We start from the raw sequence: 25,795 nt of genomic DNA, 5'->3' as shown, positions 1-25,795 counted from the left end.
CCTCCCAAAAGATTAGCAATATACATCAGGGCAGGGACTCAGGGGGAATAATAATCTTCTAAAATTACACAATTTTATAGATCCCTTAAAAATTGGCAAACATTATTTATGAATTAAAATCAAGAAAGGCCTTATTCTTTCAGAAAAAGATGTATTTCTCTGTGCCATATACATCCCTCCCTCAGAGTCCCCATACACAGAAGATATGTTCCCTGAATTAGAAAGAGATGCAAACCATTTCCAGGCCCAGGGAAATGTGCTCATATGCGGGGACCTGAATGCAAGGACAGGAACACAACTTGATTTTACCAGCACACAGGGAGATTACTATATAACTAAAAAAAATGCCCTTTATTAACAATTCTCCCTATTCCCACAGAAACAACCATGATCGTGTAATCAACAAAAATGGAAGAGAACTCTTATAACTCTGTCGAAGTCTGGGTCTGTACATCGTCAACGGTAGGTTACGAGGGGATTCATTAGGAAGATACACATTTTGCTCACCTCTTGGGAATAGTACAGTAGATTATATGATAACAGATTTAGACCCTTTCTCTCTCAGAGCATTCACTATTAAGCCTCTAACCCCTCTGTCTGACCACAGTCCAATTACTGTGATTTTCAAAAGGACAGAAATTAACAATACTACACACACAAAGCCCAGTAAGCTGTTAAATATAAGAAAATCATACAGATGGGTTCAAAACAGTGAAGAAGAATTCCAGAAAGCAATTAGAGATCAAGAAATTCAAACACTTTTCGACATCTTTCTGGACAAGCCATATATTCACAGTATAGGAGTCAATCTGGCAGTAAAAAATGTCAATACTATCTTTGAAAAAACAGCAGAAAAATCGCAGTTAAAAATGAAAAATAAACTGAAACCTCAACTCAAAAAAGACGACAAATGGTTTGACCAAGACTGTCAAAACATCCGAAAAGAACTAAGAAAATAGTCAAATCAAAAACACAGGGACCCAAATAACTCAAATATACGCCATATAATCAGTATAAGCAATATAAACGTACACTCAGAAACAAAAAGTTACAATATACTCATAAGCAACTGGCAGAAATTGAGGAGTCAATAAATACAAATCAATTTTGGGACCGATGGAAAAATCTGAAAAAATCACAAGAAGAAGAATTAGCAATACAAGATGGGGATATTTGGACAAACCATTTTCAAACACTTTTTTAAAAAGTGGAATTAGGAGCAAAGCCTGACAAAAACCATATAAATAAAAAATTGCAGGAACTTGACTTGGCTATTAAAGATAATCAAAATCCATTGGACTTCTCGATTACTGAACAAGAGCTTAAAGATAAAATAAAAAAATTGAAACCTAAGAATCTGGACCTGACAGTATTTTAAATGAGATGTTAAAATGCACAAGCACAAAATTTCAACTGGCCATTCTAAAATTATTCAATTTGGTTCTGAGTGTAGGTTACTTCCCTGACATCTGGAACCATGGACTTATAACACCAATATTAAAAAATGGAGATAAATTTGACCCAAACAATTACCGAGGCATCTGTGTGAACAGTAATCTGGGGATGGTTCTTTGCAGTATCATACATTCTAGACTTTTAACCTTCCTTACTAAACACAATGTCTTGAGAAGAAGTCAGATTGGATTTTTACCAAAACACCGCACAACTGATCACATTTATACCCTACACACCCTAATTGAGAAATATGTAACCCAAAATAAAAAACAAATATTTGCTTACTTTATTGATTTTAGAAAAGCATTTGATTCTATTTGGCATCAAGGGTTATTCTACAAAATTATTGAAAGTGGTGTAGGGGGTAAAACCTATGATCTAATAAAATCAATCAGGGAACAAATGCGGTATAAAAATTGGCAACAAAAGAACAAATTTCTTCTCTCAGGAACGTGGAGTGAGACAGGGCTGCAGCCTTAGCCCAACTCTTTTCAATATTTATATTAATGAATTGGCAAACATATTAGAAAAAGCTGCAGTGCCTGGTCTCACTCTACACAACTCAGAGATCAAGTGCCTGTTCTATGCAGATGACCTGGTTCTCCTTTCCCCCAGAGAACAGGGGTTACAGAAAAGCCTAGACCTGCTAGAACAATACTGCCAGACCTGGGCCCTGGCAGTAAACCTTAACAAAACTAAAATTATGACATTCCAAAAAAGATCCAGATCTCAGGGAACAAAACACAAATTTATGTTAGGAACACCCTACATTGAACATTCCTCAAATTACAATTATTTAGGGCTAAAAATCAGTTCTACAGGAAACTTCAACATTGCAGTGAATGAACTAAGGGAGAAAGCATGCAGGGTCTTCTACGCCATAAAACGACAAATTTGTGTAGAAATTCCAATTAGAACTTGGCTTAAAATCTTTGGAGCTGTAATCGAACCAATTGCTCTTTATGGCAGTGAAGTGTGGGGTCCACTCATCAGTCAAGAATTTGGCAAATGGGACAAACATCCAATTGAAACCCTGCATGCAGAATTCTGTAAACATATCCTGAAATTACACAGAAACACAACAAACAATGGCAGGGCAGAATTAGGCCAATACCCATTATACCCACTTATCAAAATACAAAAAAGGTCAATCAAATTTTGGAAGCACCTAAAACAAAGTGACCCCCACTCACATCAATACAAAGCCCTGCAATACCAAGAGTTGAGCAAAGCAAACAATCCCCTCACTCAGCTGGTCCTGAGCCTTAGTTCCCCACATACACTAACACACACTAACACCTCACCTGCTCAGGATCAGAAAAAAACTACAAACATAATCAGAATAAACCAAATTGAAACACAGCTGAAACAGAATTATATAACCTACTGGGAAACTACAACAAAATCGCAAAGTAAAATGAAATGTTATTTGGCCCTAAAAAGACAGTATGCTGTAGCGAAATACCTGACCACAGTTACTGACAAAAAACTGAGAACCACCTTGACGAGGTACAGACTCAGCGAGCACCACCTAGCCATAGAAACTGGCAGGCACAGAAAATCATGGTTGCCAGAAGAAAAAAGATTGTGCCAACAATGCAAAGGCAACCAAATTGAAACTGAAAAACTCTTCCTAATGGAATGCACAAAATTTGACCAAATTCGCCAAAAATTCTACCAAAAAATGATCCAGAAATGTCCCCAATTCAATGATATACCCAATGACGATAGATTACCCTACCTATTAGGAGAAGAAAAAGGTTGCTGCATACTAGCAGCACAATTTGTGTTCTCTTGCCATACCCTGAGGGACAATGTGTGACCACCTCATGCACACATTTACACACAGCATACACGCGTACAAGCAGACACATAATATTCAGTCATACACACAACACACAGATAGTCAGACACACACACACCTAACATCACTTACTGATATTTTTGTATATATTTTTATATTTTTTATATAACAAATTCACATTCTCGGATTCATTGTATATAGTTGTATGTTGTAACCACTGCTTTGGCAACACAAGTGCCTAAATTTGTCATGCCAATAAAGCACTTTGAAATTGAAATTGAGAGCGAGAGCGAGAGCGAGAGAGAGAGAGAGAGAGAGAGAGAGAGAGCCTTAGCGACAGAAAGGACTGAAAAGCGTCCCCGTTGTGCTGTCTTGTTCTGGTTATTTCAGTTTGTTATTTTACTACATTATTTTGTTACCTGGAATCCATGTAAGTTTGTTTCCTTTAATTATTTTCTATCAATAGTCTCTCTCTCGCTAAGCCCACAGTAAATGCTGGTGAAATCCGGATCTTTTCCCACAATTCCCTGCGTCCAACTCTTCGGTACACAATAGGGGTGTGTCACGGTGTGTGACACTGCCTTTCACTTTCAACAAATTCACCATTCATTAGAAAATTGGTATTTTTGAAAATAATTAGTAAATGAAATCAAATAAAATACATGATAAGTTTTTGCATTTGATGCTGCTTATGTTCTGGGTTCAGAACATTAAATGAGAGCACTAGCTCACTAGCCCGAATTTTACTGCACTTTATTCAGTAGCACTTCACAGTAAGGTCACATGAATTGCCATTGCCTGCTTGTAAAAGCAGGTTAAAGAAACGTGTTCCTAGCTGGGCTTGAACCTAGGACCCCATGTTCCCAAGACTGTAACCTTGCCCACTAGGCCACAGCAGACTAGCTGTTTAAACTGGACATGTTTCAGAGTAAAAAGGTATGGGTATTTTGCGTGTATATGCAAGTTTTTGATTGGGTCGCGTAGGTGAAGATTTGGCTGGTGTCGGTAAAATGTCCAATGGGGAGACATGTTGTGAGTGGGATAGGCGGCAGAAAAAATAAGAAGAAGAAGAAGAATGAGAAGAAGAAGAAGGAGAAAACGCTTTATTGTGTGGACATGTGAAGTTTTTTATGAAATCTGTCTGTTGAAATGGGGTCAGAATGTACAGAATTTAATGTTTTTAAGGGCTGAGTGTCTGTGGCTGTTGTGGTTATTTCTGTGGGGAACCCTGAAAAGTGCCAAACTCTCGGTGCTGTATAGGTATGGGGCATGCCCCCGCCAAGGCGTAACTTGGCGGGATGGCATACCTGCCATCCCAATCATGTAACTATAATAAATTAGTAGCATTATTGAACTACTAACTAGAGACAAATTTGATTCATACTGAAGTCACATGACCTTATTGTAAAGTGTTAGGCTTTATTCTGACAAGGGAAAAAAAGTGTGAAAATATGTGATACAGAGTGCTGTAGCCCAAAGGCTGCCATGGGTGCTGGATTTAGATACTGTGTCACATGGGGTGCAGGACGTGGAGCAGTAGATGCTGTAACAGTGAGTGACATCAGCTGAGAAGATCCAGGAGACAGCAGCACTGAGTCTCGATATACTTGTGGCAGTGCCTACAGTGCAGCTGAAGCAGTCGGAATAGATGTGGCTGACACAGCTGGTGGAGGAAACTCTGGCTGCCGAGGCGTGGAATGCTGAGGGCGAGTGGAAGGAAGGGTCTCAGCCTGGTCCATGTCAGAAGCCTGAGGAAGATGCAGGAAACTAGCAGGAGGTAATGGAACATCTGGACTGGCAGATTCAGAGTCAGCGGTGAGTAAGGTGGTGACACGTTTGGCTACCTCCCAGTCACACTCTGCTTTCTTCAAGCGACGGCTTCAGTTGTATGGTTAAAGATTCTTTAGCCTGGAGAGCCTCATCCTGAAGACATTGAGCTTCCTTAGCCTGAGCCTCTAGCCGCTGATATTCAAGGTCCGCACGAGAGTCCTCCTCTAGCTGGTGATGAAGGGTGTCCTACTCCATCTGCTTTATCCTCTCCTCCAGAATGGCGGTTTGGATGTGGGAGAGAGCCTGAGCGGGAAATGCACTGACAGAGACAGAGGAGGATCCTCAGAAGGTCGGGAAACAACTTCATAGTCGGCTAAATAAGGAGGCAAACGATGATCTGTGCAGGGCCTACTCTGGGGCTCTGGTGCATCTGGAACCACCTCCATATTATTTAATTAGCTGCACTCATGCCGGCTCGAAGGGCCAGTGTAGCAGAGGGTGTAAACCTTCACTTGGAGTTTACTGGTTGAGATGGCTAATATGGACACGAATGACTCTGATTAATCTGGCTCCCGAGGAATGATATATTTTATTCTCTACAAACATGTGCAATGTAATTGCCATTAAGACATAGAGATGGCAATGATGGATTTGAACAGAATTATACCAACTGTGGGAGGTTGGGTAGCATGTGTGTGTGTTTGTGTGTGTGTGGTATTAGTTGCATGAACGTACAAGCAGCAAAACGAAATTCGGGAAAGTTTCCATAAATGGCTACCGCTCTCCCAGCACACATGCCAAACAAAACCAGAAGGCTGTTTTATAGAAAAACCACGCCAGGACCCTAGGCACCACTGACATGCTTTCTCACTGTCTAAACATTAGCGCAGCCAGCTTGAAGAGCAATGCATGAGGCAGGAAACTGACACAACGCTGTTAGCCAAAATAAATACAAACATAGCCAAGCTGGAAGATAAAATCATATCAGACAATCCCGCCGCAATTGTGAACGGCACGGCATTCAGTAGATTCTGCATGGAATTATGGGTCATAAAATTATGACAGACAGACAGAGAATGAAAATAAAGAGTGTAAAACTGAAACCGCAAATCACAATTTCATTTCAGCAACACACTATTTTGAATAAGATGGTTAGCGGCGCTTTTTTTGGTGCCATTTTGCTTCTGACATGGCTGCACAATTCCCTCAGTCCCTCAGGATGCTGGCAGCTGTAACTTTTTAGGCCACCTAAATAAACGAATGTATGAATAAACAATAACCAATTAACATCTAAGACATTTCACATTGAGTTTTTCTTGTGATGGAATGTGTAATAATGCCTTCAAATATGGTTAGATTTATTATAATGGCCCCACTGATTTTTGTGAAGCATTAAGTGTAGGCACAAATGCTTGTAAACAGTAAAATTAGCCTAATTTCTGGTTCTAAAGTTAAAAAGTAAAATTTCTGAACTGTCAACACAGTTTTTAACCCCTTAGCGCACATGCCAATCCTTGCCCATTTAGGGGGTACCCTATTTAAAGCTTTATAACTCCAGATGTGAACACCACAGAGACTTGAAAAATGGCTTAAATGAAGCAAGACATTTGTACAATTTGCAATACTAACACAGTTTAGTTTATATTCACAATTTTGGAATAAATAAAGTGCCACAAATGCAATTGTCTAGACAAAAATCAAAAATGAATTTGCACTTTTTTAGTTTGCAATGAAATACTGAGAGATTGCATATATACAGCAGGTTAAACTATACATGTGCTGGATCAAAAACTTCTTGACCACAAGTTCATAAAATACAAGGGTGGATATGTAGAACTACTATAGATGTATGAAGCAAAAACTAAGCAGTGTACCCAGCGTCTCCAAATCTATCCAAAATGTCTAAATTATGCATTTCTGTAAATCACAACATATTCACGTATTTCACTACAAATCAACTGTTTTGAGTCAAGAAACTCACTGTTGCATCATTTTCAAGTGGGAATTACAATCTTTCAGTCAGCACAGTGGTCTAAAATATCTAGGGGTCCAGAAACATATCCAGAATCTCTCCAAAAATTTATAAAATGTATTTTGCCCATTATAAAGCATATAAATGAGCCCCTTATGAAGTTTAAGATGAAACATTGCTATCAGATAAAAAAATAATGCAAACAAAATTATAACACAATGCGGTACAGTACCTAAATGTGTACAAACTCTTGTATGTATTTCTATACTCTGTACTCTCGTATGTTTTCTTGTATGGGGATGGGACGACATGAAAACAATTTTCAACCGTCCACCACGTTTTGGCAATGTTCCAACTCTCATGTCATCACTCTTGCATGCTTCACAAAAAACTACTGCACTACTAACGCTTACATTACAGTGTGAAATATCCACATTATATAATACCACTAACCTATTTAAAGACACTCAATTTCAAAAATAATGTATACCAAAATATTTTGATCAGTAATACTTACATTGATTAGTAATACTTACATAGCAATGATGAAATCTTATCTATGTTCAGTAGATGGAGACAGAGACAGTACTGTCTCCATAGAAAATGCTATAAAACGCTATTCCTAAAGCAAAATTAGACATGTTATACATTGTTAGAAAGCTTACACTCTCACCAACTGAATAAATGAATTTTCAATCAAGCCAGACTGTACTAAAAGGGCGACAACGCCGTAAACAACACGGGTGGTATTATGCACAGCTATTTTGGAAGGCACCCAGGCATCACAAATGCGCGTATATTTCTCAAACGGATTGTCCAAGACAATATATGACCACTCAGTCTCAAAAGGGACATCTCTACGCGTAAAACCAAAGGTAAGGTTGTATATTTATTCAATATTTAGTCCCAGATATTGACTGTAGAATGACATGGTATTATTTTTAAAAACTTTTTCTCGTTTATTTCGTTATTCAGTGAGCAGCGTTTTCACTGCTGTATTGGCATATCTTAGGGCTATTGTCGGGTTTATCTTGTTGCAATGACGGAATACGATTTAGTGGTGAAAAAATATTTTTATGAGTGCCAACATAGACAATATTATCCATTATGTCATAAGTGGGGGGAGTAGTTGTAGATGAGACTGCAGGGAGGGGGGCATGTTAAATGAACGACCAGAGCGACAATGGCGGCGCTGAGAAACTCCGTATTCGGCATAGTTGTCGTGTATCGTCTACTAATGAAACTAAAACAACGCGTTTCTGTTTTTAACTCATACTTTGGTTGCAGTAGCACTGAATGTTAACCTCCTGTGTTCTGGTCAAATCTGACCAATTTACAACTTTCCTAAATCATAAATACTGTGAAAAAATTGCCACTTTCATTGAATTTTGAGTGGTTTAGTCAACTTTGTTACACCTGTGGTGTTCTGGGTCTAAAATGACCACCATAGGAAATGAATGGGTAAAACTATATTATGTTCATCCAGCAGATGGAAAAACATCCCCATACACACACCCACTCACCCACACATCCACAACCACAACCCCCTCACCCCCACCCATCTGCCCCTGGATAAGAGCATCTGCCAAATGCCTGTAAAGTAATGTAATGTAATGCCCCCCACCCTTCAGGTTGTCCTACAAGCGATACAAAAACTCTCTGCATTTGAATGGATCTCTATAGGAATTTGGAGGTGGGACTAGATTCAGCTGTAAATTATGCTGATACACTATGGAACACATTCATTGGCTGTATGGCTTTAAGTCATCAAGGGTCCAAGGTATCAAATGAGCCTCAAACCATTGAGTTCAACAGGAAAATTAATCCCACCCCCCAATTCCCATAGAGATCCATTCAAATGCAGAGAGTTTTTATATTGCTTGTAGGACAACCTGAAAATAAAATATCCAGACTCTGATGATGTTGATAGGTCACAGACATCAGGAAGTCATGGCATGCAAATGATATGCAACCAAATACAAAACATTACTATTTTATTTGACATTATGTTAATTTGTCTACCGTATAAGTGAATTTTCCTGTTTCTAGCTTTTCCCCAAAGAGTTCACGCAGCAAAAGTAAATGAGCAAATGGTGGCGCTGGAGGTCTCAGGAGTGCATTTTTGAAATTCTTGCTAATTTTCTGACCAATGATTTGTTGTTAAGACCATTAAAAGCTTAATTCTTTGCCATTTTGGGCTTGGCCCATTTTTTTGCCCAGGAGTGTACATTTTCAGTGTCTGTTCTTTGTAGATACACTACAGTTACTCATGTTAACCATTAGTTGAAGACATTGTTTCACAGCTTAAAAAGGTGTTAAACAAAATTTGGTGATGATTTATAGTTTTTGTGTTAGTTTTAGTTTTTGTGGGGGGGAGCAACGAACACTGGAGGAAGGTTAACTCATACTTTGGTTGCAGTAGCACCGAATCTCTGAGTTCAGTAATCTCGGCATGCCGGCGTGCCGACCACTAGGGGCTTTGAGCTAAGGGGTTAAATTATTTAATAGCTTTATCTACTCCGATTTTGCATACTTCCTTGTTAAACGTCCTGTTAAAGTGAACCCAGATGCAAAGTCTGTTTTATGTTTGTGTGGAACGCCCATTGTGATTACACTGTAGGCAGAACATTTCACCTCCCTAGTAATATGTGAAATGGAACAATAATTCAGTGTTGAAGAGTGAAATTGAGGATTTTAAGGTTGATGATGCTCTGGGGAAGATGTCTGTGCTACACTCTCCAACAGCAGCACTCTGCACCTGAGAATTAGACGTCCTGCTGGACTAAACTCTGACAGTTCTACAGATATTATTCTGACCCAAAATGCCACTTTTCTTATACTGTATGTTCTCTGAACTGGGGCAAAGGGCCCATCTACCTTATCTATAATCTTTTCTCTGGGCTTAATCCTCCCATCCCATCCCAGAAGTGTAGCTGCCATCTTTCAGAGTGGACAGTGAGTTAGTTTACAATGCTGTGGGATGTTTGACACAGCTACCACCAAAAGTAAAGATGTAAAAGATACATCTTTCACAGTTGACAGTAAGTTTTCTTTTTTACTTTTGGTTTAATGTAACAAACTCCTCACTGCACTGCAAGCTAAAGCTGGTGGTATACTCAGTAAGAAGAAAGAACTTCAGGATTGAGAACCACTGGCGAACATGTCCACCAACACCGTTGTCGGTATACTCAGTGAGAACACCACACCGTTTGATGTCACTCCACGCTGCTGGGGGGTGCAGAATACTTACGAGGCAGCTATTAACTGGGGCTGGAATCTCGCCCAGACCTCCGTCTCACGGCTACGCCATGGATGTATAAAGAGAAGGGCTATGCGAGATCATAACACAAAACAAAAAGTTTAAAGTGTTTAAAGTGGCTTTAGTTTATCCAGCTATGCAAAAGACGAAAAAAAGGCAAAGGAGATGGTATGTTCGCCATGTAAATCAGAGTAGGACAGAGAATGGAGAGTTTTGTCTGTACTTTCGGCAAATGTGGAGTTTAGGCGAGGGGGTCCACTTCTCTTATTTCCAAATGTGTGCTAGGCATTTTGATGACTTGCTGAAATGAGTAGAACCATTCATCAAACATGCGGGAAATCCCATCTCTACAGAAGAAAGATTGACATTGACTCTCCGTACATTAGCATGTGAAGTCTGCCCTCTGAACTCTCAACCGTGACGTAACCAACCATGTGATATTTGGACCAATAGCTGAGAGGGGGAGGTCGGAGTTCTCCCTGGGGGCCATCGCACACTGCACCGTGAGAACACACAACACTGTGTGTTTTTGTTCTTCAGTTGTTCTCATTGCGTCTTTTTGCTCAAAAAGTTAGACTTCTTACTAGGTATACCACCTACTTAACACACAGCTAAAGGCAGAGCCACTTCAGAAACAGGCTCAAATATATGTATGGATATGATAAAAGTTTATAATAGAAGATGAAGAAAAGTAATTGAAAGTTTCTGTAACTAGTGAAGAAAATTATAGTTAGAAGGGCCATCACCATAGGTCCTTGCAGCAGGACACGCAACATATACAGAAATGATAGATTCAATCAAAATGGCATGACAGTCATACAAAGTTCCAAAGGGCCAAAATAATTTAAACTACTCAGGAAACATTGGGTAGCATTGCTTTGGAATACAGCTTGTTTAATTTGTGTGAGCTAAGATATTGTTTCATGTAACTTGGTGCGATTTTGATATCAATACTTTTAATGGAAGGGCCTAGATTTGAATAAATGACTTAAAAACAGTACATTGTATGTGTAAGTAACTTGGCATTTTTGTATGTTGAAAATGTGTTCTTCATCAGATATCATTTCTTTTTGTACTGGGTTTGTTATGAGTAAGTGATAATAGCAATTCATATAAATGTAGGCTATGAGAAACATGCATGCATATAAATGCAAGCAAACACACATTCAAGCTGAAAGAAACACACAGGCATAGATGTAATCTTTTTACTTTACCATTAATGACAAATAAATTAAAGTGTATGTCATTTTTAAATGAAAGTGGTTTTGATGGGCTATTGTACATGACAGACTTACTAATTGTCTGCAAGTCGTTAGAGGATATATATAGGGCTAGCTAACATTAATTTAGAAATATGGCGTTGCAGGGTCACTACAGTAGTCTAGTTAAGAAGTAGTTACAGTACCAGTACTGGCACAATACAACCATTCTGACTTTTAAAAAAGCGATATACCAGGCATGGAGAAGTCATTATCTTGCGCCAGTTTCTGTACGACCAGTAATGTTACCTACCAGACAGAAATGCATCACTGATTTTAGTGCTTAATTTCAGAGCCGTCTGTAGTAACATTATACACAAGATCTGTTGTATCTTTAGCAAGGTAGCTAATGTAAAACTTGAAGGCAAAGGTGGAACTGTCTAATGTGTGGGTGTATTTTATTTGGATTTGTGAAATATAAATGAGTTTCCCACAAGGATTTTACAGATGCCAAAGCAATAGTTTAAATGTTTTATTTTTAGTTAGCCATCAATCCAGTGTAATTAGTTAGAGGATCGTGTGAGTCCGAGGGGGGATGAACCTGCATCTGTTACAAAAAGTTCCAACGGCAACCCAGTGAGCTAAAAGACTGCAGACATTATGGCTGCAAAGTTTTGTACTTTTAAACGTGTACTTGTATATTTGTGTGTGTATCAGATGTTTCTATTGGCTGATATACCTAAATTTCCAATGGGGAGATGTATTCTTTGTGGGCCTGGAGCATTTATCATGATGTAATCAGACAGGAAGAAGAAGAAGGAAAAAAACACAAAATCCCCTAAGTTTGGGGCTTTATTGTGCGGACGTGTGACATTGTTTGTGAATTCTGTCTGTTGAAATGAGGTCAGAAGGTGCAGAAATGAATGTTTTTAGGGGCTGAGAGTCTGTGGTCATTGGGGTTATTTTTGAAGGGAACCCTGAAAACTGCCAAACTCTCTGGGCTGTATAGGTATGGGGCATGCTGCCCCGCCAAGGCGTAACTTGGCGGGATGGCATACCGTACCTGCCATCCCAATTAAACATTTAAACTATTGCTTTTGCATCTGTATAATCTTTGTGGAAAATCCATCCAAATGATTGCCTCTTAACATTGTTAAAGCTGTATGTTCCTGGTTATTGGCAACTTTCATATTTTGTCATATGATAAACTGTTTTCTCTTACACTGCACCAAACTACATGGCTCACTTATACGCTGACTGAAGTGTGCATCTCTGTAAGAACCAATCACTGCATTGGCCTCGTTAATAAAGTTATGGGGTAACACCCTTACTGTGTTACTCGCTGGGCATATTTGTTAATTTCACCAGCAGGATGTGCAGCTCCTCTGGGACAGCTGCTAGAGTCAGTGTCCAGATGGATAAAATAATACAGAGGTCATGAATTGCTCACTTGTACGCTGACTGAGGTTTAAGTGTCAGAGAACACTTAGATGGCAGCAGTAGAGTGTTTCTCTCTCCAGGGTGCAGTGTCCAGCGATAATTTCATATGAGCACACCCCAGTCAATACGCATATATGCTAAATTGTATTCACGCAAACATTCAGGTTACAGGTTTTGAAAATGAATGAAATCAGGAAGTTTGTTTTCTTCCCTGTGACAAAATTCAAACCCTTACACAGCCACAACAGTTAAGGTCACACAGTACACAGCACTACTCACCCCAGTGTCTGTAGTTTACAGTTTGGACTCATCAGTCCAGCACAGAGCAGCTTCACTCCTGAATCTCTCAGGTTATTGTAGCTGAGGTCCAGATCTCTCAGGGTTGAGTTTGATGACTGGAGAGCTGAGGCCACAATATCGCAGGACAACGCTCTGAGGTCACAGTTGTTCAGTCTGCAGAGAGTTAATATAGGATATTATGAATATTGTCTCTTTACTGTCATTTTATGTTTAATACCGCAATTAAAAATAAAGAAAACATTTCACCACTTCAACTAAGTTTCATTTATTTCAGACATGCACTTGATAAGAGGAATGTGTGCTCACGAGAGAAACGGCTCCACAGCCAACAAGTCCCTGCTCTCTCGTGCACTCTGTGTGCTGTAATCTCTTTCTCTCTCCCTATAAGTCCTGTAATGTCTACTCTGTGGGGTCTGTGTCACATCCAAGGTGTATGGCTATTTAGTGTATAACACAGCACACCACAAAGAATGCACTGACTTTCTGAGGGCTGTATTGTAATGTACCACCCAACCCTTCCAAGCATCTAAAATACATTTTTAACATTCCAAACGTTCGCTCAATCATTGACCAATAAAATGCAAGTTGGTGGTGTGCTGGCTTAATGTATGGAGAAAGTAGTAAAGGATGAACACTTTTTTTTTTGACTGTTCCCAGGCTTTTCACTGAAGCCTCCCTGCTCTCATAGGAAGCGCAGTTGTTATAATTACAAATTTCACAAATAATTCATCTTCAGTTTAATGACAGAATGTAATTCATTCAGTATTAGAAATAATCCACTTCACTGAGGCTACTGTGTCAGTTTAGTCACATGATCAGTTCTAAATGACGCTGTTAGCTCCATACAGATGCACTGCAAAAATAGCTGCCATTGGACTGCGTAAATGAGCACAGCTTGCATTTGAAAGTCAAACCGAAATTAAATATTTCTCACATCTGTGTCATGCATTCACATGTGTGCCGCATTCATACCACCACCAAAATAGCAAAATGTGCTATGAGTTAAGACCTGGTCTGGATTGGTTTAAAAGGAAACACATTATTCAGCACGGAACTTGCACATCTGGGCATACATAAAAACATTATTTTACCGCTAAAAATTTGTATTCCGTCATTGCAACAAGATAAAGCCAACAATAGCCGAAGGCATGCCAGTACAGCTGTGAAAAATGCTGCTCACTGAACACTAAAACAAAGAAGAGGAATTTAAAAAAAAAATTATGCCATGTCATTCTACTGTCAATATCTGGGCATTGATATGGAATAAATATACAACCTTACAATTGGTTTTACGCGTAGAGATGTCCCTTTCAAGACTGAGTGGTCATATATTGTCTTGGACAATCCGTTTGTGAAAATTACACTTATTTGTGATGCCTGGGTACATTTTAAAATAGCTGTGCTAATTTTTTTAATTTGAGTGTAATGTAACTGTAATGTAAGCGTTCATTGGTTGCTAAGTAGTCATTGTGTTTAATGCATCGGATGAGAGCTGAACTGAAACATAGTGGCGGACAGTTGAATTTGTATTAATGTCGTCCAATTCCCATACAAGGAAACATTACATACCGTAGAGTACAGGAAAAGATACAAGAATTAATGATTACACATGTAGGTACTGCTCCATATTGTGTGATAATGTTTTTGCATTATTTTTAATCTAATATCAATGCTTCATCTTAAACCTTCAAACGGGGCACGTTTATATGCTTTATAACAGAAAAAAAGTATTTCATTAATTTTTGGAGAGATTTTGGATATGTTTCAGGACACCTAGATACTGTAGGCCTCTGTACCGATGGAAATCTTGTAATTCCCACTTGAAAATGATGCAACAGTGAGTTTCTTCAGACAAAACAGTTGATTTGTAGTGAAATACATGATTTACAGCAATGCATAATTTAGACATTTTGGATAGTTTTGGAGACACTGGGTACATTGCTTAGTTCTTGCTTCATAAATCTATAGTAGTTCTACATATCCACCCTTAGATTTTATGAACTTGTGGTCAAGGAGTTTTTGATCCAGGACATGTATAGTGTAACCTGTTTTACAGGTTTTCTCAGTATTTCATTGCCAACTAAAAAAGAGCAAATTCCATTTGGATTTTTTTGCCTATTTCTTCCTACATTATGAATATAAACAAATCTTATTGTAAATGGTACAAATGTCTTTCTTCATTTAAGCCATTATTCAAGTCTCTGTGATGCTCACATCTGGAGTTATAAAGCTTTAAATAAGGTACCCCGTGAATGGGCAACGATTGGGCAGATTTGGCATGCGCACAAAGGGTTTAAATGAGGGCACTAACTGTTAAAATGATCCAGAAGTTATCATTTATACCAAATTTTCACTTCCCAGACAATTTTATTGTACTTTACTCTCACTAGAAATATTAAGTGTGAAAATACACTGTCAATCATCTACATTATTAATGACATAATACTCACATGGCCTTCCTGCAGTTCCTGACCACTGGTACCAGTCTGACCTGATGACCTGCTGCTGCTGTGTTGTAGGTCTTCAAGTCAAACTCATCCAGGACCTCCTCTGACATCAGTAACACAAAGGCCAGAGCTGAACACTGGTGTGGTTCCAGCTTGTTATCAGAAAGTTTTCCTGATCTCAGGGAATTCTGGATTTCCTCCACTAGGGAGTTGTCATTCAGTTCACTGAGACAGTGGAACAGATTTATGGTCCTCTCTGCTGAAGATTCCTTTCTGATCCTCTCCTTAATGTAATGGACTGTTTTCTCAATGCTCTGTGATCTGCTTCCTGTCTGTGTCTGTAGGTCTGGTACAGGTGATCTGCTTCCTGTCTGTGTCAGTAGTCCTCTGAAGAGAATCCGACTGGAGTCCAGAGAGAGGCCAAGAAGGAATCTGAGGAAAAGGTCCAGGTGTCCATTCTTACTCTGTAAGGCCTGATCCACTGCAGTCCTGTGTAACTCAGACAGCTGCACTCTGTCACTGTGAAGTTCAGATTCTTCTGCTCCAAGTACATTTATGTTCTCATTTACACATGAATGAAACACAAATAAGGCAGCCAGATACTCCTGAATGCTCAGATGCACAAAGCAGTAGACCTTCTCCTGATACAACCCACACTCCTCTTTAAAGATCTCTGTGCACACCCCAGAGTACACTGAAGCTTCACTGACATCAATGCCACTCTCTCTCAGGTCCTCTTCATAGAATATCAGATTGCCCTTTTCCAGCTGTTGAAAAGCCAGCTGCCCCAGTTTCAGGATGATTTCTGTATCTGATGCTGACATCATCTTTGAGTCTGTCTCATCAGTGCCATGATACTTCTGACTCTTCACATTAGTCTGAATGAGCACAAAGTGTGTGTACATTTCAGTCAGAGTTTTGGGCAGATCTCCACTCTCTGTTTCACCCAACATTGTCTCCAGAACAGTAGCAGAAATCCAGCAGAAGACTGGTATGTGACACATGATGTAGAGACTCCTGGATGACTGTATGTGTGAGATAATTCTGCTGGCCTGGTTCTGATCTCTGATTCTCTTCCTGAAGTACCCCTCCTTCTGTGGGTCATTGAACCCGCGTACCTCTGTCACTCGGTGGACACACTCAGGAGGGATCTGATTGGCTGCTGCTGGTCGGGAGGTGATCCAGAGGAGAGCAGAGGGAAGCAGATTCCCCTTAATGAGGTTGGTCAGCAGCACATCCACTGATGATGATTCTGTTATATCACAGCACTTCTTATTGCTTTGGAATTCTAGAGGAAGTCGACACTCATCCAGACCATCAAAGATAAACACCACTTTGACCTCATCACCTTCAACACTTTGGCTCTCTTTCAGTTGTGGAAGGTAGTGCTGCAGAAGTTGCATCAGACTGAATTCTCTTTCCTTTTTCAAATTAAGATCTCGGAAAGGAAGAGTGAAGATGAAATCAATGTCCTGATTGGCTTTTCCTTCTGCCCAGTCCAGAATGAACTTCTGCACAGAGACAGTTTTCCCAATGCCAGCGATGCCCTTTGTAAGCACAGTTCTGATGGGTTCCTCTTGTCCAGGTAAAGGCTTAAAGATGTCATTGCAGGGGATTGCAGTCTCCTGTGTGGTTTGTCTCTTGGATGCTGTCTCAATCTGTCTGACCTCGTGTTCATTATTGACCCCCCCACTTCCCCCCTCTGTGATGTAGAGCTCTGTATAGATCTCATTGAGGAGGGTTGGGTTGCTCTGCTTTGCTAAACCTTCAAATATGCATTCAAACTTCCTCTTTAGATGAGCTTTAAGTGCCTTCTGGGCTATTTTTATGGATTTATCTGAATAGAGGAAAAATGAGAAACAATTATGTTTAAAATGTGATAAACATTTCCCATTCAATAACAGATTTTTTTTTAAACTGCCAATAAAAATATTAATAGACTCATTCTTAACAGCATTTTACGCACATCACAGTGTTACATAAGTCTAACAGTATGTTATGCCTCTCTCACAGTGTGTTACGCACTTCTCACACAGTATTACATAACTCTGAAATATAATCTATCATAAATACATCATATCAGCAAGGAAGCACACACTGTTGCATTTGTACACTACAGATGAAGGGAAAAAACATTAAAACATTGAGAATGGGTTCAAATGTGTTTCTACACTTCATGTCTCAGGTTGTTGTTACATGGTCATTTTAAAATATAATATTGTTATCCTGAGTGCTCTTTAGCCCTGGATACAACCTTGGGGCAGTCTGTCTAATGGGACAGTGGTTTAGTCACTGGCTTTTGAGCACAAGATTACTGCTTATGTCCCCCTCAGGGACATTTAATCTCATGTACATTTGCTTACCCCCATAATCACTGCTTCATGCTATAATTTCATTGCAATGCCTTTGTGTGCACATTGGTTGTGACACTTTCTATATGTAATGTTGACAATGTAAAACACTATTATGAAAGTGTGGATGCTATAGCTAATTCCAGCATTTGAATAGACACAAATTCGCAAGGAGAGAAAACTCTTACTGCGCTGCTCATCTCTCTCCAGTGAGTCAGTGAGATCCTTCTGCTTCATGTTCCTCAGGATGTGGAGTGTGATCTTCAGAGACCTCTCACTGCCACAGGTCTCCAGCAACTTGTCAACTATGTACAGGACCTCAGGATCCTTCTGCTCTCTCTCAATGCATTCTGGGTAATCTTCAATTCGATGACTTTTGAACAATTCCTTCATCTTCATAAACTTAACCAGTACAGAAGGATCTTCAGACAGACTCTTTAAGCATTCTGGGCAATCCTGACTCAGATGGCTCTGAAACTGTTTCAACTTCTCATCCTTCTTCAGCTTCATCAAAGTGCGCAGGAGAGACTGAAATAAACACATGAAGAGGTGTGCTGTATAAGTGTGAAATAAACACATGAAGAGGTGTGCTGTATCAGTGTGAAATAAACACATGAAGAGGTGTGCTGTATCAGTGTGAAATAAACACAGGTAGAGGTGTGCTGTATCAGTGTGAAATAAACACATGAAGAGGTGTGCTGTATCGGTGTGAAATAAACACATGAAAGGTGTGCTGTATCAGTGTGAACTAAACACATGAAGAGGTTTGCTGTATCAGTGTGAAATAAACACATGAAGAGGTGGGTTGGTGAGTATGTCAATTAATCATAATTGACCATTAATCATATTATTATCAAATAATAATTAAATAAATGTTACAAAAATGTTACCAGATGGATGGATAGAATTTTGTCTTGTTTGTTTTTTTCCCTACAAATACCTTTATTATTTAGGTTGGCCCAGTGTAAAATGTTTAGTTACATTAATTTGGTAATTTTGTTATTGTATTTGAATATAAAATGTAGTAATATTATTTTATTAATTTTTATTATTATATTTAGAGATTTAGAAAAAAAATAGAGTGAAAATATTTTGTTGGCTGAATACCTCAATATTAATGTAAGTCAATATTGTCAAATCAAAGTTAATACAACTTATTTATCGTTGCTCAGCCAACATAAAAAAATTGTCGCTGGATCATAGAGTTTGTAATGCACAGAACCTTGAAGGTACAGCAAACTGAAAAGCGCTATTGTATAGGCCTACAGCTATTTTAAACATTTTAGTTGGGAGAACCAAACTTTTTTTACAGCATGTGTTGTATTACATTTGCTCAAATAAACGCAACAGGATCCTTGTTTTGTGTTGAGTGTTTGTGACAGCCAGAAAAGAGAAATACAGATACTAGAGATACTACTTGTGCTAAATCACGAATTTCCATATTCATGCTCTGTGCAGTGCATTTAGTAAATGCTAACTGAACTGAATGCTTCCAGTTTAAAAGTCTCAGTTTGGAGTCTTCCTCTGCTGCCATTTGTGGGACCTGCTAAAGGAATCTGGACTTTCTGTGAGGCAGGGAGGATCAGGCAGCACTCCAGAACTTGATTTGATGTTAAGTTGTGTCTTTAGAGGAGTTAACCCCTTAAACCCCACTTAAAATCCAGGCCTTTTTGTAGGAACCTCCCCTGCCTTAAAGAAACCTCATTATCTCCATGCAGTACTGTTATCTCCATACACAAAACTATATGCAGTCCAGACATGGTTCAAAGCTTATAAAAAAATAAAGAGAACATTACTACCAAAATAACCCCTGATCACACGGGAGTCTTGCTCTGTAAACATACAGGACATATTCATCCTGAAAAACAAAGAAGAAATCCAAAAATGTTTTGTATTTTCTTTATTCTGTAGTGATTATATATACTTCAGATACTGGATGGAACCAGATTTCTTTTTACAATCGTACCCCAGGATGTATACAACACCAATAAAAAAGTGGATTTAACAAAGCAGTAAAATTTGACATGCGTTTTCCCAAAGGTGGGCCCAGATATCCTGAAAACCTCTCCAGATTGGAATATTGTGTATATCTTTTATCCCAGCCATGTTCCACCTCCAGATGCTAAATTAATAAGCACTAAAATAATACAATGCACCCAAACTTTAGAGAGTTCCGCTTTCTGCATTTTCACCAAGTTTAACATTAGCTATGTAAGGTAAAAATTCCACTGCAAAAGGACTCTGTCACGTCTGGTTTCTACTTGTGTTCAACTGCTACACACAGGTGGGGGCCATAAATGCCTAAAGGATGAGACCTGCAGCTAGGAAAGCAATCAATGCATCCTGCATGGGACTGTTTACCACACCGTTTATTGCGGAAGAGCGATCTTCTGCATTCTTCAGCCATCTTGCCCTTTTGAAGATAGGGCTCTGGACATACCAACTTGGGGATCAATGGACATACAGCTCACCCTCCTGCCGCTTGGACATGCCAGGCGGACAAGGCGAGGCTGGACACCACTCACGGACAGTGCCACAGCGCCTCCATATGGCGTCATTGGGTCAGGTCACCCTCAAACAGAATCCTATATCCTATAACTCTGGGGCATGACATGTTCTGTAAATACAGTATGAGCTTTTATTAAAACATTTGAGGCAATATAAAATGTAATGAGGTGGAAGAGGCTTGGTTGGATGTGGGTCTGATGGTAATATGGAAAAGATGTTAGGAATTAAGGTGTTTGAAGGATTGAGGAGTGAGGGGGATGAATTTGCCTACATAAGTGACTGGATTATAGAAGAACCACCACCTGGGGCCTCCACAAAAGAAAGGTATCAAAATCAATCTTCAGATCACGCGCCATCGTACAAAGTATCTTAATACTATCATGTGGATAATGGCTCCCCTGTATCTACAGGGGAAGAAGGGGGAAGGGGATCTCTGGTTGGTGGAGCCACAGTGCTACTTCTGTTCGGCCTTATTTGGGCAAATTGAGGGAAACGTGGAGTTTGGGAGGTATGGTCGGGATGACATTTAAGGGGAGCAAGGAAGCAGATCTGGGAGAAGCCTGCTTATCAGATTCTCCGGGTACCATACTCTTGTCCGTACAGAAACATGCTGGGTATGTGGCATATGTGTGTGTTTATTAGAATGTATCTATGTTAGAACTTAAATGTGTGAGAAGACTCTTATGTTTCTACTTTCCATATATATATATATATATATATAGTAACAATAAACCACTATGTTTTCAGTATGATCCATAATTTCGTGAATAATCTCACTTTGTCCACAGCATCACCGGCCATATGCTAACCCACTAATATCAGTGCATACAAGCTGAGGTGCGGTGTCCCAGGGCACTGTGGTAAGTGTTCTTGAGCCTCGGAACAGATTACCTGAGTACAAGTCTAGTAACAAGTTTAAAGGCTTTAGACCTTAATATAAAAACCTCTGAATACAAGTCTAGTAACAAGTTTAAAGGCTTTAGACCTTAATATAAAAACCTCTGAGTACAAGTCTAGTAACAAGTTTAAAGACTTTAGACCTTAATATAAAAACCTCTGAGTACAAGTCTAGTAACAAGTTTAAAGGCTTTAGACCTTAATATAAAAACCTCCGAGTACAAGTCTAGTAACAAGTTTAAAGGCTTTAGGCCTTAATATAAGCACCTCTGAGTGCAGTAACAAGGTTAAAGGATTAAGTTTCTAGCCTATGAGGAACAAATAAATGACCAGTGCTAAGCCGGGTGCATAGCCTAGGCTCCTAAGTTCCAGCCCTGAAAGCAGAGTCTGATAAGTGCTGATACTAAACCCGGGTGCCTGGGTCCCACGGCGGTACACGTCTCAACCCCTCTGAAAGTGCAGTTGAGACTGTCCGGTATCTGTCCGGAGGGAACCACACCTTTGAGTCTCAGAGATGGAGGCCGGTACTAGTGGTCACTGGACCTCTGAGTACCGAGCCCGATGTAACGTCGCAACCTCTGGGTGCCATGGCAGATACAAGTCTCCACCCCTCTGAGTGCAGCCCCAGGCTACAACAAGAATCTGGAATCTGCCACATGTGGAACCCATGTTAAAACCTCTAAAAGTGTGCAAAGTGTCATAGCACACAACTTCTGAATTTCTGAGGTGCTGGAACTGAGTCCTCGGGCCTAAACCACCTGTCCCAGTAACTCGGGTTAGAATATAGTATAATTACAATCCTTTGGCATTAGAGTCTGAAAGAAAGTAACTGAATGAGTTCAAGTTCCGAGGCACAAGGATACTGCCGACCACTGAGGTGTATGTACTGTGTAACTCTAACAACCATAACAAATTGTCCTCTCATAACCCTGCCTCACCAGTAGGTATAAAATTTCCTCATAGCTACCTTGCTAACGACTCATCGGATGCACACGCAAAATGGCATGTATAGAAGTGCACTTGTTTAAAACCACAAAATTCTGCTTATATATCTCTTTCGCTAGTAGCTCACTGGGTAGCGTGGCTGCCTGCAGCACTTTTGGAAGTGTGCAGGCAGCTTCAAGCCCCCCTCTGACTCATGAAAACCTCTGTCATTACACTGCCTTGCTGGATAACTAAAAATAAAACATTGTTTTTGCACCTGTATAATCTTGCCGGGAAAGTCATTCATATTTCTGTATTTACACAACTACAAATAAAATATACCCACACTTCACACAGTTCCACGTCTGGCATTTTTGGTATCACAAGGAGGAAAATGACAAAACTATAAAATCGAATCATTAATAGTCATTGCCAATAGTCAAAGCTTCCACTCAGGTGCTACGTGAAAATGCAAAGTGAAAATAAGTCAGTACGCAGTAGAATAGCTAAGCTGTAGTTTCAGCTAGAAGGACGGCGTAAGCTACGTTCAAAAGCTACAGTATGTAAACGAGCTTGAAGAACTCAACACTGTATGATTGCTGTAACGAATATGAGGCTTCCAAACAGGGGCAAAAGTCCCGATGGGTAGATCATAGAGAGGGTAGCAGTAGTTTGCTTTTAGGTCATTTACTTGGCACTGGAATGTCTAATTGCAATCTTTTTTTTTTGATCATAATGTAAAAAGTAGTTTTTTAATGTTTTTTTAAAAATTTTTTTAGAAAAACCACACTTTTTGCTTTTTACAATCTATTTAAGTGCATAGCTGAATATCTGATACCTATACAGCACCAAGAGCTTGGCACTTTTCAGGGTTCCCCACAGAAATAACCACAATAGCCACAGACACTCAGCCCTTAAAAACATTAAATTCTGTACATTCTGACCCCATTTCAACAAACAGATTTCATAAACAACTTCACATGTCCACACAATAAAGCCCCAAACTAAGGGGATTTTGCGTTTTCTCCTTCTTCTTCTTCTTCTTCTCATTCTTATTTTTCCTGCCGCCTATCCCACTAATAACATGTCTCCCCATTGGACATTTTACCGACACCCGCCAAATCTTCACCCAAATCTAAACGACCCAATGGAAAACTCGCATACACACGCAAAATACCCATACCTTTTTACTCTGAAACATTTTCAGTACAAACAGCTAGTCCGCCTGTGGCCTAGTGGGTAAGGTTACAGTCTTGGGAACACAGGGTCGTAGGTTGAAACCCAGCTAGGAGCGCCTTTCTTTAAAGGAGTACCGAGGTGATTTTCACACTTTCTTGGTTTTATGTGCTATTTGCACAAGAGGCATTGAAGAAACACAATGAGTAAAGTATTAAATATGTCCGTTCTGCATTTTTGGAGAAATATGCGTTTTAAATTTATCGTCCTATTTTCAACCGGTTGAGAAAGTTGTCAACTTGGTGCGTCACGAACACAGTACTCCCACACCACTCCCCTTTTCCACGCCCCGTAAACCAATGGATAACTCCAGACCGGGGGTCGGCAACCTGCGGCTCCGGAGCCGCATGTGGCTCTTAAGCCCCTCTGCAGTGGCTCCCTATAGCTTTGGGAAAAGAAATAAAAATATATATATATGGAAATAAATAACTGTTTTATTTATTTTATTTTTTTCAAAGGGAACACCTCTTATTTTGGAGATCGAGGTGATATTGTGACACTGAAGAAAAAAAAAACTGTTTAATATGTTGTCAACTAAAATATGCGTCACACCCCCGACGCCTCTCCTGAAGGTGGCTAATCTTGAGTTTCTGACCCCAGGTAAGCTAACCATGGATAAATCTAAAAAAAGAAAAGTCTCTGAGGAAAATAGAGGGTTTAACTCACCGTGGACAGATTCATCGTGCAATGCAATGCAATGTTATGTTGAAAGGCATTTCCAGAACAAACACACAGCATTTGCTGAAAAGTACCAAGCTGAAGATGAACGAAAAAGAGCGATTTCGGAACTGCTGCGGAAAGCTGAGCAGAGCAAATCTACTTTCAATAAGTGGATCAAGTCTCCAAACTCAGCTACTGCTGCTAGTTTTGTGGCAGCTCAGGAGATAGTAAGACGCAGAAAGCCGTTCACAGATGGAGAATACATGAAAGAATCATTTATTAAAATATCAGAACATCTATTCTCGGACTTCAAAAACAAACGTGAAATTGTTCAGAAAATTCGAGATATGCCTCTAACAGCAAAGACCGTCAAGGACATGACCATTAAGATGGCAGAAAACATCACCAGTCAACAAATTAAGGAGATTAATTCAGCTCCAGCATACTCAATCGCCTGTGACGAGTCAAGTGATGTAAACGATATCTCATAAAAAATACGTTTTCAACGTACAAAAATGCCAAGTTACTAAAAAGTATTGATATCAAAATGACGCCAAGTTACGATACTACAAACAATATAGGCTATCTTGCCTCACCGAAATGACATAAGATGTATCTCAGAGCAATGCTACCCAATATTTCCTCAGTTCTTTCAAGTCACTTGGCCCTGTGTATAAGCATGCACTACATGGACAGGCCAAACATATGTGTGGATGGCTCTCTCACAGTCAAGATTGATTGAATAGGTGTGTGTATGTCCAATTTGTATTGGTATGTAGGCCTATGTATTTCGCTGCCCAGGCTTTCTGTTGCGTGAATGATAGTATGTTTATTGGTACAAGTGTGTTCGTGAATGTGAATGTAAGATGCTGCCAGGGAAATGTCCCCATGCGGATAAAGAAGTTCTCTATGTATGTATGTACAATATGTGTTTTACATGCAGTATTTATTGTACGTAGCAAATATACAATAACTTGCACATGTACTCAAATTCAGTTCAGAAGCAAGTATAAACATGTTTTCTGGAGAAAGGTGCTTCCTGTCGTTGCTCAGCAGCAGTTTTGTACATTAATGAATTTATACATTAATTTCAATGTACAATGTTCAATGTGTTCCATGAGGCAATTCGAAATATTTGTCTCTTTGATCTGACAGAACGTTTGCATGACATTGTGAAATGGTAAGATTAGAAAACACAGGGCCAAGTGACTTGAAAGAACTGAGGAAATATTGGGTAGCATTGCTTTGAGATACATCTTATGTCATTTCGGTGAGGCAAGATAGCCTATATTGTTTGTAGTATCGTAACTTGGCGTCATTTTGATATCAATACTTTTTAGTAACTTGGCATTTTTGTACGTTGAAAACGTGTTTTTTATGAGATATCAGTTCTTGCAAAGCGTTTTATTATGAGAGTGAGAAATGCGACCCTGTAAAAAACGGGTGTGGATTATGGCTATCGTTGTGTGAATTTGTACAGTCTGATGAGCGTGTACCGTTCAGCAGTTTCGGTTTGCTGTGAAACAGTGTCTGTGAGAAAGGAAGCAGTGGCATAAGCGTAAACAAATCAGAA

General features: G+C 39.5%; 1 protein-coding gene across 1 annotated transcript in view; it reads right to left on the bottom strand.

Annotated features, from left to right (window-relative positions):
* Nucleotides 1-4,621: 4,621 nt before the first annotated feature.
* Nucleotides 4,622-25,795, bottom strand: part of LOC118210038 (NACHT, LRR and PYD domains-containing protein 3-like) — a 54,801-nt gene continuing 33,627 nt past the window's right edge. Inside the window, exons 6-9 of the mRNA XM_035385866.1 lie at nt 18,186-18,525; nt 15,650-17,483; nt 13,179-13,352; nt 4,622-5,348 (exon numbers count right to left, since the gene is read on the bottom strand). Of these exons, the coding sequence (XP_035241757.1) occupies nt 5,276-5,348; nt 13,179-13,352; nt 15,650-17,483; nt 18,186-18,525 (2,421 nt within the window). The 3' untranslated portion in view covers nt 4,622-5,275. The remainder of the gene's footprint in view (nt 5,349-13,178; nt 13,353-15,649; nt 17,484-18,185; nt 18,526-25,795) is intronic.

Source organism: Anguilla anguilla, chromosome 12 (assembly GCF_013347855.1).
Source record: "Anguilla anguilla isolate fAngAng1 chromosome 12, fAngAng1.pri, whole genome shotgun sequence".
NCBI classification, from domain to species: Eukaryota; Metazoa; Chordata; class Actinopteri; order Anguilliformes; family Anguillidae; genus Anguilla; species Anguilla anguilla.
The sequence above is the reverse complement of the archived record's forward strand: the minus strand, read 5'-3'. Positions and strand labels throughout refer to the sequence as shown.